Source organism: Ictalurus furcatus, chromosome 12, assembly GCF_023375685.1.
Source record: "Ictalurus furcatus strain D&B chromosome 12, Billie_1.0, whole genome shotgun sequence".
NCBI classification, from domain to species: Eukaryota; Metazoa; Chordata; class Actinopteri; order Siluriformes; family Ictaluridae; genus Ictalurus; species Ictalurus furcatus.
This window is the reverse complement of record NC_071266.1, coordinates 7,658,553-7,673,345: the sequence shown is the minus strand read 5'-3', so window position 1 is coordinate 7,673,345 and position 14,793 is coordinate 7,658,553. Positions and strand designations below refer to the sequence as shown.

General features: G+C 42.3%; 1 protein-coding gene across 1 annotated transcript in view; it reads left to right on the top strand.

The window, feature by feature from the left end:
- Positions 1–11,029, top strand: part of LOC128615819 (voltage-dependent calcium channel gamma-2 subunit) — a 68,479-nt gene extending 57,450 nt beyond the window's left edge. Inside the window, exons 3-4 of the mRNA XM_053638157.1 lie at positions 3,975–4,115; positions 9,230–11,029. Of these exons, the coding sequence (XP_053494132.1) occupies positions 3,975–4,115; positions 9,230–9,792 (704 nt within the window). The 3' untranslated portion in view covers positions 9,793–11,029. The remainder of the gene's footprint in view (positions 1–3,974; positions 4,116–9,229) is intronic.
- Positions 11,030–14,793: the final 3,764 nt, after the last annotated feature.

The following is a 14,793-nucleotide window of genomic DNA, read 5'->3' as shown; positions in this document are numbered from 1 at the left end:
GGTCAGTAGTGTCCCTATCATGTTTTTACAATAAATGAATTGAAAAACATATTATTCGACAAGTTTCCATTTTTTTTCTTGTTATATTTTTGATAATAAATAGATTGAGGAATGCTAAGAAGGTGGAGGTCTAATGTGAAAAAATGAACGAGGGTGTCACGTCACGGAGGTAAGGGCACATACAAATGCAGAATCCAAGTTGAAACGTTTTAATTAAATACAATCAAAACACCAAACAAGACTTACAAGAACCCAGGACTAGAACAACGTGATACCGATGGATATACCAAAACAACGCAAGAAAACCTGTGCAGTGCAAAATGTGACTATTTGTACACACCAGTGCTAATGAGCTAAACGTGAAACAGGTGAAATGGACATGTGACTAGTTGCAGTGGCTTATGGGAATCGTAGTTTTAGTCCTTTTCCACTATTTACATGACAGATCCCCCCTTTAACGCGTGTCGGTAGGGGGTCCCCCAGACCAGATGTCCCTAAGCATTTCAAAGTTCCATTGTCTCTCATCCCTCGTGGGGTTGGACAGAGGACGCTTGACGTGTTCTCTGAGTTTCAGGTGTGGGGCGGTCTCTTCCGCACCGCAGAGAGATGATGTGATATCCCTGGCCGAGCAGGATGGCGGAGCGACGTCCTCAGCGGAGTAGGAAGGTGGAGCGATGTCCAAAGTGAAGCCTGGCGTAGTGACCTCTGAGGCAGAGCAGGGAAGAAAACTGGAACTCTTGGCCACACTTGCAGGCAGAGTAACATCCTCAGCTGAACAAGGAGACTGAGAGGCATCCTCAGCTGAACAGGGATGCTGAGCAGTGTCCTCAGATGAGCAGGGAGGCTGAACGACGTTGTCGGTCGACTCGGCAGGCTGGAAGAGATCCACAGTGGGGGAGGGAGAGTGGGAGATGGTTCCAGCCTGGTTGGAAGGCTCTTTTTTGATATACCCCCTGATACCATACATCATGTCGAGCCATTCCCGATTGGCTTTAATTAAAGAGAATTTCCCCTCCTTCTCCCACCTTTGTTTTTCCCTTTCATACAAGGCCTCTTGGACTTCTGCATCCAAAAAATTCTGCTGCATCCATTGTTCGGTCTTGCGTTCTGTCACGTCACAGAGGTAAGGACAGATACAAATGTCAAAAATCCAACAAAATCCAAGTTGAAACGTTTTAATTAACAAAACACAAAATAAGACCCAGGACTAGAACAACTAATACTGGTGGATAAACCAAAACAACACAACACAACCCGTGCAGTGCAGAACGTGACTATTTATACACACCAGTGCTAATCTATTTATGCACACCAGCTAAACGTGAAACAGGTGAAATGGACATATGACTAGGTGCAGTGGCTGATGGGAATCGTACTTTTAGTCCTTTTCTGCTATTTATATGACAGAGGGGGAAGGTACTGGATGACGTCCCAGTATGTGTTTAAGTGTTAAGACAAACATTTCCAAAGAGCAACATTTTGGCCAGCTAGAAAACTAGCCAAGGTACATTGAGTCTGCTGAGTCTGGGAAGATCTGCTGCCAAAAATGAATGAAATATTAAGAAAAGCTCATTAGGAATCTCCTGAAACTGTCTGCATTAAATAATTGCAGCAGGTTACAGTAGCATGGTTTGAGGGACGTAATGTAAAGGACCTGTAAAATACAGTTTCCAGAACAAAGTCCACATCCCACAAGCTCAAGTCACTGTAGACATTTACAAGTCTACAAGTTCTCCCGAACTTCAGCATACTACAAAACCTGTGCATGTGTTTGTATTTGAAGTTCAGCATCGCAAGGTGCCTGTCAGGCATGTTTTCTCTATACGTGTGTGTGCCAGCTTCACCATCAGTGTACAGTGAGTAAAAAAAAAAATTGAAGGGGTGCTTTGCATTGCATAGATAATGCAGCATGACTGCATCACCAAGGGAACGAGAAGAGAGAGAGAGAGAGAGAGAGAGAAGGAAAGTGACCAGGGTTGAGGTCACCTTAATATTTAATCAAGCCCACCACCTGGAGCTCTGACACATGAGAGATAGACCAAAAAAAAGAGGGAATGAAACAGAAGGAGGGTGATGGTAGCAAGGTTATGGCATTTCTCAAGGTAAAACTATGCTGACTGAAGAATATTTAAAAGTTCCAAAATGAGGTTCAGAAGTTATGGAACATTACCTGGAAAAACTCTGTGAATACTAATTTAATTGTAGTCCTCATTTCATCCAATAAATCATGCCATGATACACTTGTATCATTAGCACACTGACCAACTGCATGATTCATAATAAGCAAGATTTAGACCACACAGAGCTGCCCTTTCAAAGTAAAACTACCTAGTAACATCTTGAAACATGCTGACTGGGTGTTAGCCTTATACTGTCTTTTTTTTGACTGAAAGTCTTGAATAAAAACTCATAGAATATAATATAATTGTAGGCTTTTTAAATGTATAATATAAAGATGAGTGACAAAGAAAAACTGGTGTGGTTCACTTTATTTAATTGTAAGGAGACCTGTAAGTCAACCTCACTAGGTGGGATCATCTATTATCTATATTGTTATTTAGCTAACATTTGCTAATAAAGCTAGCTAACCTTGTCTAGTCTCTAATGTGCTCTCAACTTCATTCAGAGTTTTATTGGACTTTGTACCAAAAAGCTAACGCTAGCTAATGTTGCATGTTACTTAATGTTACTTACCTTGAACAAGGAATCTTATGTCTGGCAGAGTCCTTCAGGTAGAAAGTTTTGTTTTAAATACAAACAATTTTTTTTGTCTACATTGGGCCACCTTATATAGCCTACTAATGTTACTTTGAGTCCAACTTGTTAGGAAACCTTACAAAAACCTAAATATAATATACAACACATGTTTATGTGTGTCCCCCACTCTTCTGGGAAGGCTTTCCACTAGATTTCAGTGTGTGGCTGTGGGGATTTGTTCATTCAGCCACAAAAGCATTACTGAGTTCAGGCACTGAGTCAAGTGAGAAGGCCTGGTGTGCAGTTGATGTTCCATTTTATCCCAGAGGTGTTCAGTGGGGTTGAGGTCAGGGCTCAGGCCACAGTTCTTTCACATCAACCTAGAAAACCATGTCTTTATTGATCTCACTCTATACGCACCGGGGCATTGCCATGCTGGAACAGATTTGGGCCCTTTAGTTCCAGTAATGTTGCAGTTTACAAAGACATTCTAGACAGTTGTGTGCTCACAACTTTGCGGCAACAGTTTGGGGAGGACCCACAAATGGGTGTGATGGTCAGGTGTCCATATACTTTTGGCCGTATAGTGTATATTGTGTCGTAAAAATGCCTTCAGGCTGAGCAATATATTTTCACCCTATTGTATCTCTATTACATATGCATATTCACACACACATACACACACACAGTCACACAATTTGCCTATTAGAGGGGGCAACAATGGGGGGTCAGGGAGAACATTCCTCTTGTCCCCTAACTGATAAGACAGACAGCTGATTTATGGACTGATACAGGAGATGGAAACAAAGGACTAATAGAAAGAGGGAGCGAGATGAACGCATCCTCCCTGAAGTAGTGATAAAGGTAGAGAGTGACAGACAGATTCTGTAGAGAGATAGAGGTATAAAAAGGACAGAAATGAGCATATTTAGTAGCAGGAGAGAGAAGAAGGAGAGAGAGATTGAAAGGGGGAGGGCAGTCTCACAAGTTTGTGTTCACTTCATCGTCAGCACTTTAGAAGTCTTACAAAGTGCTGAGGAGTTGTATGTCTGTGTATGTGTGTATATACCTGCATGTGAGCTAATGTGTATACGTGTGTCTTAATGAGGCACATATGTGAAATTTTATGCAGCACTGATGAAAAATTAAGTGAGCGTGTAAACCAGGAAGGGATGAGAAAACAACATGAACAGTGTCAGAAAGACGGAGTGTAACCTGTGTGCTTGTGTGTGTGTGTGTGTGTGTGTGTGTGTGTGTGTGTGCGTGTGTGTGAGCAGGAGCAGTGAGGGCGTCCAGTATATTCCCCATCCTTAGCGTGATCCTACTCTTCATGGGAGGTCTCTGTATTGCGGCCAGTGAGTTCTACAAGTCACGTCACAACATCATCCTCAGTGCAGGGATCCTCTTCGTGTCTGCAGGTGAGTGCCAGCGAAGACATGTTTGGTGTCCAATGTTTGCGTTTTTTCCAAAGAAGCCCCAGGAAACCCACACTTGGGGCAGGAACTGCAGTTTGATTGGTTTAGTGGCACTGGGGGCAGGAACTGCAGCCTGATTAGTTAGAATGGCACTGGAGGGGAAGTAACTGTACTTTGATTGGGTAAGTGGCAGTGGGGGCAGGAACTGCAGTATAATTGGTTCAGTGGCAAAGGGGCAGGAACTGCGTTCCCACTGGTTACATTAACACAGGGGGCAGGAAGTGCAGGCTAATTGGTCACAGTGGCACTGGGGAAAGGAACTGCAGTCCGACTGGTCACAGTGGCACTGGGGAAAGGAACTGCAGTCCGATTGGTCACAGTGGCACTAGGGGATATAGGAACTGCAGTCCGATTGGTGACAGTGGCACTGGGGATAGGAACTGCAGTCCGATTGGTTATAGTGGCACTGGGTTTAGGATCTGCAGTCCGATTGGTTATAGTGGCACTGGGTTTAGGATCTGCAGTCCGATTGGTTATAGTGGCACTGGGCTTAGGATCTGCAGTCCGATTAATCACAGTGGCACCGGGGACAGGAACTGCAGTTTGATTGGTTAAGTGGCACTGGAGGGAAAGTAACTGTACTTTGATTGGATAAGTGGCAGTGGGGGCAGGAACGGCAGTATAATTGTTTCAGTGGCAAAGGGGCAGGAACTGCGTTCCCACTGGTTACATTAACACAGGGGATAGGAACTGCAGTCCGATTGGTCACAGTGGCACTGGGGAAAGGAACTGCAGTCCGATTGGTCACAGTGGCACTGGGGATAGGAACTGCAGTCCGATTGGTCACAGTGGCATTGGAGGGTATAGGAACTGCAGTCGGATTGGTCACAGTGGCACTGGAGGGTATAGGAACTGCAGTCCGATTGGTCACAGTGGCACTAGGGGGTATAGGAACTGCAGTCCGATTGGTGACAGTGGCACTGGGTTTAGGATCTGCAGTCCGATTGGTTATAGTGGCACTGGGTTTAGGATCTGCAGTCCGATTAGTCACAGTGGCAACAGGGACAGGAACTGCAGTTTGATTGGTTACTGTCTACAGAGACTGCACAAATGGCAGACTATTGTTAAGCACTGTCTGTTTGAGTTACTGCAATCCATCTTTCCTGACAATTTACAGCAATCCAACCACACACAACATGCCCTGACTACAGGAATTACGTGTTTTCTCACTGAACACGCCGATCGAGTCCTCGTCTTTAATACTCACAGTCTCTTAGCACGGTTGAAATCATGGGCATACAGGAGGTTTTTTAAATGCCACGTGCTGTATAAACAGCTAAGAGACAGGGGTTCTGTGAGATACACATTCCACATAGAGCTTGTCAGAAGCATGAGTCTGTTTATTTTCTGCTAGGCTGAGAGACTTCCGCTGGGATACAGCTAAAAAAATGTGTTCCAGACACTTTTTTGTCTTTATCCACATCCAAAATTCACTTTATGAAACAGTATAAATCTAGAAATATCAGAGTTGAAGCTAGAAAGCAAGCAAACCATGGGCCCTCCAGTCAACTGACATTAAACTGAGAACAGTGAAGTCCATTGTTGTTGGCTTTTTATTAATAATGGACAAAGCCTCACTAGTGATCATTTTGGGCATACAGTGCATCTGGAAAGTATTCACAGCGCTTCACTTTTCCCACATTTTGTTATGTTACAGCCTTATTCCAAAATGGATTAAATTCATTATTTTCCTCAAAATTCTACAAACAATACCCCATAATGACAATGTGAAAGAAGTTTGTTTGAAATCTTTGCAAATTTATTAAAAATCAAAAACACAAAAAGCACATTCACATAAGTATTCACAGCCTTTGCCATGACACTCAAAATTGGGTTCAGGTGCATCCTGTTTCCACTGATTGAGATGTTTCTACAACTTGATTGGAGTCCACCTGTGGTAAATTCAGTTGATTGGACATGATTTGGAAAGGCACACATCTGTCTATATAAGGTCCCACAGTTAACAATGCATGTCAGAGCACAAACAAGTCATGAAGTCCAAGGAATTGTCTGTAGACCTCCGAGACAGGATTGTATCGAGGCACAGATCTGGGGAAGGGTACCGAAACATTTCTGCAGCATTGAAGGTCCCAATGAGCACAGTGGCCTCCATCATCTGTAAATGGAGGAAGTTTGGAACCACCAGGACTCTTCCTAGAGCTGGCCGTCCGCCAAACTGAGCGATCGGGGGAGAAGGTCCTTAGTCAGGGAGGTGACCAAAAACGCAATTGTCACTCTGACAGAGCTCCAGCGTGTCTCTGTGCAGAGAGGAGAACCTTCCAGAAGAACAACCATCTCTGCAGCACTCCACCAATCAGGCCTGTATGGTAGAGTGGCCAGACGGAAGCCACTCCTCAGTAAAAGGCACATGCCAGCCCACCTGAAGGACTCTCAGACCATGAGAAACAAAATTCCCTGGTCTGATGAAGCAAAGATTGAACTCTTTGGCCTGAATGGCAAGTGTCATGTCTGGAGGAAACCAGGCACCACTCATCACCTGGCCAATACCATCCCTACAGTGAAGCATGGTGGTGGCAGCATCATGCTGTGAGGATATTTTTCAGTGGCATTAACTGGGAGACTAGTTAGGATTGAGGGAAAGATGAATGCAGCAATGTACAGAGACATCCTTGATGAAAACCTGCTCCAGAGCGCTCTGGACCTCAGACTGTGGCAAAGGTTCATCTTCCAACAGGATAACGACCCTAAGCACACAGCCAAGATAACAAAGGAGTGGCTACAGGACAACACTGTGAATGTCCTTGAGTGGCCCAGCCAGAGCCCAGACTTGAACCCGATTGAACATCTCTGGAGAGATCTGAAAATGGCTGTGTACCGACGCTCCCCAACCAACCTGATGAAGCTTGAGAGGTCCTGCAAAGAAGAATGGTAGAAACTGCCCAAAAATAGGTGTGCCAAGCTGGTAGCATCATACTCAAAAAGACTTGAGGCTGTAATTGGTGCCAAAGGTGCTTCAACAAAGTATTGAGCAAAGGCTGTGGATACTTATGTACATGTGCTTTTTTGTTTTTATTTTTAATAAATTTGCAAAGATTTCAAACAAAGTTCTTTCACGTTGTCATTACGGGGTATTGTTTTTAGAATTTTGAGGAAAATAATGAATTTAATCCATTTTGGAATAAGGCTGTAACATAACAAAATGTGGAAAAAGTGAAGCGCTGTGAATACTTTCCGGATGCACTGTAGAGGTGCAAACATCTACAGTTTAACCATAGCATTTCCAATTTTGTTACAGCAATGTAAGAACCACATTTCCAGCAGCCAGACCAATTCATATGCAATTCAAATACAAAGGCAAATACAACTCACCCATTAGAAAAGGGAACTAACAGAAGGGGAAAGGACACATGATGTGAAAAATGCACATTTGCCATTAATAGAGGTTACTTTTGCTTCACATTGACTTTATTTTCTTGAACTTGGACATGTGAATTCACAAGCATTGGTCATGGGAGCCAATAGAAACCAAAGGACTGTCATCTCTTTGGTCAGTAAAAAAATGGAGTCATACCAGACTTTTGCCTCGCTGTTTTGCATAATTTTTTCATATTTCTTAATATAGTAGAAATATCAGCCAACATTCCATGTTTGCTTCCCTGAACAGTTTTTGCTTAGGGCCCCCAAAATGGGAGATGAGAGTCACTATTTGCCAAATGCTTGCTCTGTGACCTGCTAATGGGTAAACATGGCCTTAAGGAACGGTCTTATATTTGTGTACATGCCGAGGGAAGAAGACAGCAATCGCATCCAGTGCCAACTTTGCTCAAGGACACAATGACAACTCTCATAAAGAAGCTCTAGTTCCCTAAAGAAGCCAACCTGAAACTGTCTGATTGTTCACCAAATTGCTGAACAATTTCACAACAAAAACACCACCCAGGCAAAGCTAAATTAAGGACCAGAGGGAATCTGAAAACCTCTGAAGGATCTGTAGTATTTTAGTAGGAGTGTTCACTTTGGTAATTTCAAAAGCTTGAGTACTTGCAAGAGGAAATGACTGAGTACTTAGGTACTTGACTGAGTCAATTTAGTCTATTGTGTTTTTAACGCTATTAGCAGTGTTTTTCTTTCACCACACATATGCCTAACTCTGGTATAAGTTATTCAAGTCTGTTTAGCTTATTCATTTTTGCTTGACAGTATATGCTTAAATGTTAAATAGTAGTGTATAGTTGTAGAGTTGTATAGTTGTACAGTTATATGACAGCTGTGCCAGATAATTTGCATGCACATTGAAACTGTCTTTAGCTAGCTAGCTTTGGCAATCACTGAAATGATTGTGTCACCTGTGCAGTCTATGTATATGGTACTTCTACTTCCAGTAACACTACAACAAAGGCTTCCCCAGTGCTGCTGTAGCCAATTGAGCTGCAATGCCTGATGCCAGTACTGCACAATTAGACTGCAGTTTATGTCCCCAGTGCCAGTGTCACCAATTGGGCTGCAGTTCCAGCCCCTTTTCTACAGTAATTAATGGGGCTGTAGTCTTAAGTTTGAATTTAACCGGTGGGACTATAGTTTAAGCCCCTACTGCCACTGTAACCAGTCAGGCTGCAGGTCTAGGCCACAGTGCTAATGTAACCATTTTGGCTGCAGGTCCAGCCCCCACTGCTACTCTAACCAAGCCAGCTGCAATTCTTGCCACCAGTACCTGTAACCAACTGGGCTGCAGATCTAGCCCCAATGCCAGTGTAACCAGTCAGACTGCAGTTCCTACCCTTAGTACTACTGTAACCAATCAGGCTGCAGTTTCTGCCCTCAGTGCCGCTGTATCCAATAATGCTGTAGTTCTAGTCCACAGTGCCATTGTAATCAATCGGACTGCTGTTCCAATCCCCAGTGCAATTGTAACCTCTCTAGGAAGCTTTCACTCAAAACTCAAAACCAAACTCTTAAGCTCTTTGAGTGATAGAATAGAGCTTAGAACATTTTATTTAAAGAACAGTGGTTTATTTTAAAGTCATAGTTAGTATACGCTATAGGGAATTAGTCAATTTGTACCCTGACCAACTATTTTCTATCTATGTATCTATCAGGTTTGAGCAACATCATTGGCATGATTGTCTACATATCAGCAAACGCCGGTGACCCCACCAAGAGCGACTCGAAAAAGAACAGCTATTCGTATGGCTGGAGCTTCTACTTTGGTGCTCTGTCCTTCATCATGGCTGAAATGGTGGGTGTCCTGGCCGTGCACATGTTTATCGACCGGCACCGTGAACTCCGGGCTGCCAACGCCCGGGCTGGAAGAGGCATTGCCACTGGAAACGCAGACTACCTGCACGGCTCAGCCATCACACGCATCCCCAGCTACCGCTACCGTTATCGGCGCCGCTCACGCTCCTCCAGCCGCTCCACGGAACCCTCACAGTCACGTGACACCTCTCCGCTGGGCCTCAAGGGCTTTGGAGCTCTGCCATCCACCGACATCTCCATGTACACTCTGACCCGCGGCGGAGGAGATACACTGAAAGCCACGCCCCCAGCCACCTACAACTCGGAGAGGGACCATAACTTCCTGCAGGTCCACAACTGTATCCAGAAAGACGCGAAGGACTCACACAGCAATGCTGCCAACCGTCGCACTACGCCTGTATGAGCACCACAGAGACCAATACTGGCAGGGAGGGAAAGTGACTGAACATGGGCCAGAAAAAGAGAGACAGGGAACAAATGAGTGAGAGAAAGGATGGAGAACCAGAACATGAGGGGTAATAATGACTGGGGATACAAGAGCTCTCTGAGCTATGAGCTATTTACAACGATGAAGATGACTATGAGTTTCCATGTTGAAAAAAAGTGAAAAAGTGAAAAATGTCCAAAAAAAAGAGATAAAGAAAATGCATGATTTTCCCATCTACCGTAATTTAACGAGTTTTAAACCATGTTTCAAAAGAAGAGGAGCGAGTAATGGGGAGAAAGAGAACAAGAGAAACAGAAAGAGAGACAGAGACATAAACAGGTGAAAGAAAGGGAGGGTGTAGTAGAGGATGAGCATTGTGAGTCTTAAAAGGTTTATATTTTTTCAACTCTCTTCTCAGTGTCCAGGGCGACCTGTGACTCTGCCCCCTCCTCCCTGCCCCCTCCTCCCTGCCCACCTCCCTCTTTACTCCCTGTATGTATCCATCTCATTCTTTTGCGCATTAATACTGTGAAGCGTTGTGGCCGAGGTGTACCCAGGGGGAAAAAAGACAAACCTGTATCCTGGCCACAACTTATAAGTTAATATATGTATTAATTATATATGAATATATAAATATATATATATGTTAATAAACCACAGATAGACTTCCCTGACGCAAGAGAAGGACGGAAAAAAAAGACATAAAAAATGAGAACAAATCAAAAGTCAATAAAGTCGTCATGGAAACAAAAGAATTGGGGAATGGGTTTTATTGTGACTCACTGGAGGAGGGGGAAAAAAAGGAAATAGATGTTTTTGTAAACAGCAAGCTAGTTTTGTTCAAAAGTGGTCTTGCTTATGCGCTACACCATTTACAGTGAAAATGTGGAAGGGTTACATGGTCTAGGCATTTTTGAAGCCAAAAGAGTCACTGTGCAATGGTTGCATAAGCACTGACACTTATGTAACAACACACATGTAAGATGCGGCTCAAACAGCAGAAATGACACGATATGAAAGGACCAACTCATGCACTTGTGTAAGTTATAAAATATAAATCTAATTCTTTCATTTCAACCAATAACAGTTTGATATTATTAAAAAAGAAATAGACGTGTCCAAGTTTAAGACAATGCAGGATGTCAAACTGGCAGCTATAAGCGACCCTTAACTGTTGGTAAGATTATCCTCACACCTAGATGTAGTGCAAAACTAAAAAAGGAAAACCTAAGATGGTGGATCATGCCTTGACTACTTTTGTGGTTGACAGGAAAATTGTGTACATTTCTTTTACACAGCATTTAAAAACAACAACAACAATGACTGTGTTTACATGGACAGCAGTAATCTAATTATTGACCTTACTCTGAGTAAGATAATAATGTGATTAAGGTGTTTACATGAGTCGCTTTTAGAATACTCCTGTCATGTTCCCGTTTTACGTTATAGAATATAATTAGATTAACGGCACACGTCATTACGTCACTGCGCCACTGCGCCACGCCGTCCGACGTTTCCTCCAGAATTTCACGCATCAACATACAGTTCATCTTCGTTATGGTACCGTATATATAGTTTTTATTTTTAATTTTTACGAACGCTTCAAGTGCAGTTAATTATTTATCATGCTGTATGTGCTAATAGATGACTGCTTGAAGCCGTGGTCTGCGTCCCAAACCGCGTACTTACCTACTGTATAGTAGCCGAGATACATGTATTTCGCCTGCTATAGGCCTATAGTAGGCAAGTACGCGGTTTGGGATGCAGCCGTGCTCTCTCATTTGCCGTAAAACGGTTGAGCGTTGCCGTGTGTGTCATGTCGCAAAATGCGGTGAAAAGTCTCACACAACGTTAATAATGTGATTAAGGTGTGTACATGTCTGTAATACACGTCGATAATGCGACTAAAACAGGAGTACTCCAGGTGTCTTAATTCGATTTGTGTTTACTTCAAGTATGACCTTAATCGGATTAAGGTAATTAAAAATTGCTGTTTACATGGTAGTTTCTTAATCACAGTATTGTCTTAATCGGGTTAATAGTGGATTATTGTTGTCCATGTAAATGCACTGAATGTGAATTATTCACCTCATGTCTTTTCAAACTCATGAGACTTTCGTTCATCTTCAGAACACAAATGAAGGCATTTTGAATGAAACTTGGGAGATTTCTGTCTCTACATTTACAGTCCAAGTAACCAAAACTTCCAACTTCATAAAGGCATCGTAAAAGTAATCCATGTAACTCCAGTGGTTTAATCCCAGTTTTATGAAGCGATACGAATGCTTTGTGTGCACAGGCGGTCTTGCGATACAACGGGACCCGGAATCGCTGCACTGTTTACAGCAGAGGAAGAGGGACGCTGTACAAAATCTTAGTCACATAGAACAATCTTTGTAACAAAGATGTCTGCAGATTTCAACATAGAGGAGGCCTTGCTATTTTTTGTCCGCTCTCGCATCAACACAACACATATGCATTGTGGGTCTCTCGTGAACGCGTGTCGGAGATCTATGCGGAAGTGAAGATATTTTGTGAATAAAGCCTTCATTTTAGTTTTTTGTGTGCACACAAAGCATTTGTATCACTTCATAAAATTTTATTTTGGGATTAAACCACTGGAGTCACAGGGATCATTTTTACGATGCCTTTATGAACTTTTTGTAGCTTGAAAGTTTTGGTTACTTGGACTGTAAACAGAGGGACAGAAATCTCCCAGGTTTCATTAAAAATTTCTTCATTTGTGTTTTGAAGACGAACGAAAGTCTTACGGGTTTGGAGCGGCATGAGGGTGAGCAATTGATGACAGAATTTCCATTTTCGGGTGTATCCCTTTAACGTCCTTTCTTTTCATTCAGAGTAAGAATAATATGATTTAATATGATGGTTTTTTAGCTTTTCAGGATGGAGTCACTCTAAAATAGCTGCTCTTGATGTTCTCCCTTAAAACACCCCTTAAGTTATGTCCTAACCAGAGTTGGGTACAATGTGTTTGCAAAGTAAAGTGTTACTGCATTCTAATTACATTACTATGATATTGGAAAAAGCAACACATTACATTTTAATTCGATATAACTGTTAAGAAAACAATAATAAGTCAAATGCATTTTTAAATTAAATCACGTTTTGCATGGATGCCAGGGGCGTAACCTGGCCTGGGTATTGGGGGCTATAGCCACAAACATTTAATCTTTAGCCCCAAATAATTCTCCACTTGGAACGGTTTGTCATTACGTAACTGAACATCAAGAAAAGAAGATGGCGGTGTTGTCATTTTATATCTTCAGGGAATGGAGGCGAGACCAATCAGACAGGGTTTACAGGAAAATACATGGAAACACTCATGTCTTATTGGCTGACATGTCTGACTTCTGCCAAACGCTAACTCTCACAATCAGTGTGAGGAGAAATGGATATACGCAATTTTTTAAACCAGTAAAGTGTTGAAACTGAACCAGTAACATCATCTGATGTTGAGCAGGAAAACAAGGTGTGTAGATGTCTATATGAGTTCCAGTTAACGTGAACATGATATGATCAGAGCATAAGGAAAGATAGTTTGCAGGGCTCTACAGCAGCTAAACCCATACAATAATAGCTTAGTTGTAATTAATTAGTAATCTGATTACTTTTTACATTCAGTAATCAGTAATGTATTCAAATTGCTATTTTAAAGTAGTAATTAGTAAGCTGTAGTGGATTACCTTTTTTTGAGTAACTTACCCAACACTGTTTATAATATAGTTACTATTCATTAAAAAATAAATTTCTCAATATCTTTCCTCGAGGCCATTAAATGCCAGTTGTGCACCTACGAACAAGCTGAAAACATGGCTGTGCATTTTTCGGATAGTCTGAAATGACAGTCAGACAGAAGTCTGAAGCGATCAGACACCGCTGCACTTTTATTCTACAGTGAAACTGTCAGATCTAGATATCTTGATGAGCCTCAATGGGTGGAACTGAGAGCGGGTCAGGCACAGGTTGCTGGACATAGTACAGCGATGTCACAGCTAGTCAGGTGTTTCTATTCTTCCAAACTACCTATTATTAACAGAGATTTAACATATGGGCTGTTAGGCTGTGTGTGTATGTGTGTGTGTGTGTGTGTGTGTGTGTGTGTGTGTGACATGTGCCCTCATGGTTGATCACACCGCCCTGCAGGGAGACACATCAGGAGCTTTGATCCGCACAACAGGAGAGAGAGAGTGAGGGAAAGTGAACGAGAGAGAGAGCTTGAGCACACTCAGATTGCGAATGCTTCCCTGTGGTCTAGTGAATCAGAGAGGGGTAAATGGGAAGTGTAAAATTAGAAAACATTCAGTCATAATGTCTGGCAAGCTGCAAACCAAAAAACAAAACAAAAAAAGAATACAAACCGTTTCATACAACGAGGATATTTTTGGATTCTGACGTGAGCCAAGCATTCATCAACAAACATAAAACTGTCACCAAGTTGGCTGTGAATTGATTTGCTAAGAAATACAGCGTCAAATTTGTAAAAACAAACATTGTTTATTATGATTGACAGGTTACTTCACCAGTCCATGATCGATTCTGTCCAGTGGCTGCATGAAAGTTTTGTATGAAGTATCTGTTGCGAATGCTGACACTGCAGAGAGACTCCATGATGGAAAGGTGCATTAATACTTCACAAGAACACCTTGCAGAGGCTTGCAGAAGGTTCCTTGCACAAGTGGGTCCCCTGCCACCATAGTCACTACACTCCAGGCATGTTATCAGCACCATGATGAGTAAATAAAAAAAAACACAACTTTGCAATCCAGGAATTGTCACCCTAAACTTTTTGTTTTTATGATTAACATTTTTCAGGGAAAGTGGAGCTAAAAATATCTGAATAGCATTTTTTGTCACAGGAAAGTGTTCTTGCATCATACAATTAAGAACCTTTCATGTTCAAATATGCAGAAAATATTTGCACATTCATAGAATCTGGACTGATGAGGTATAGCTGCT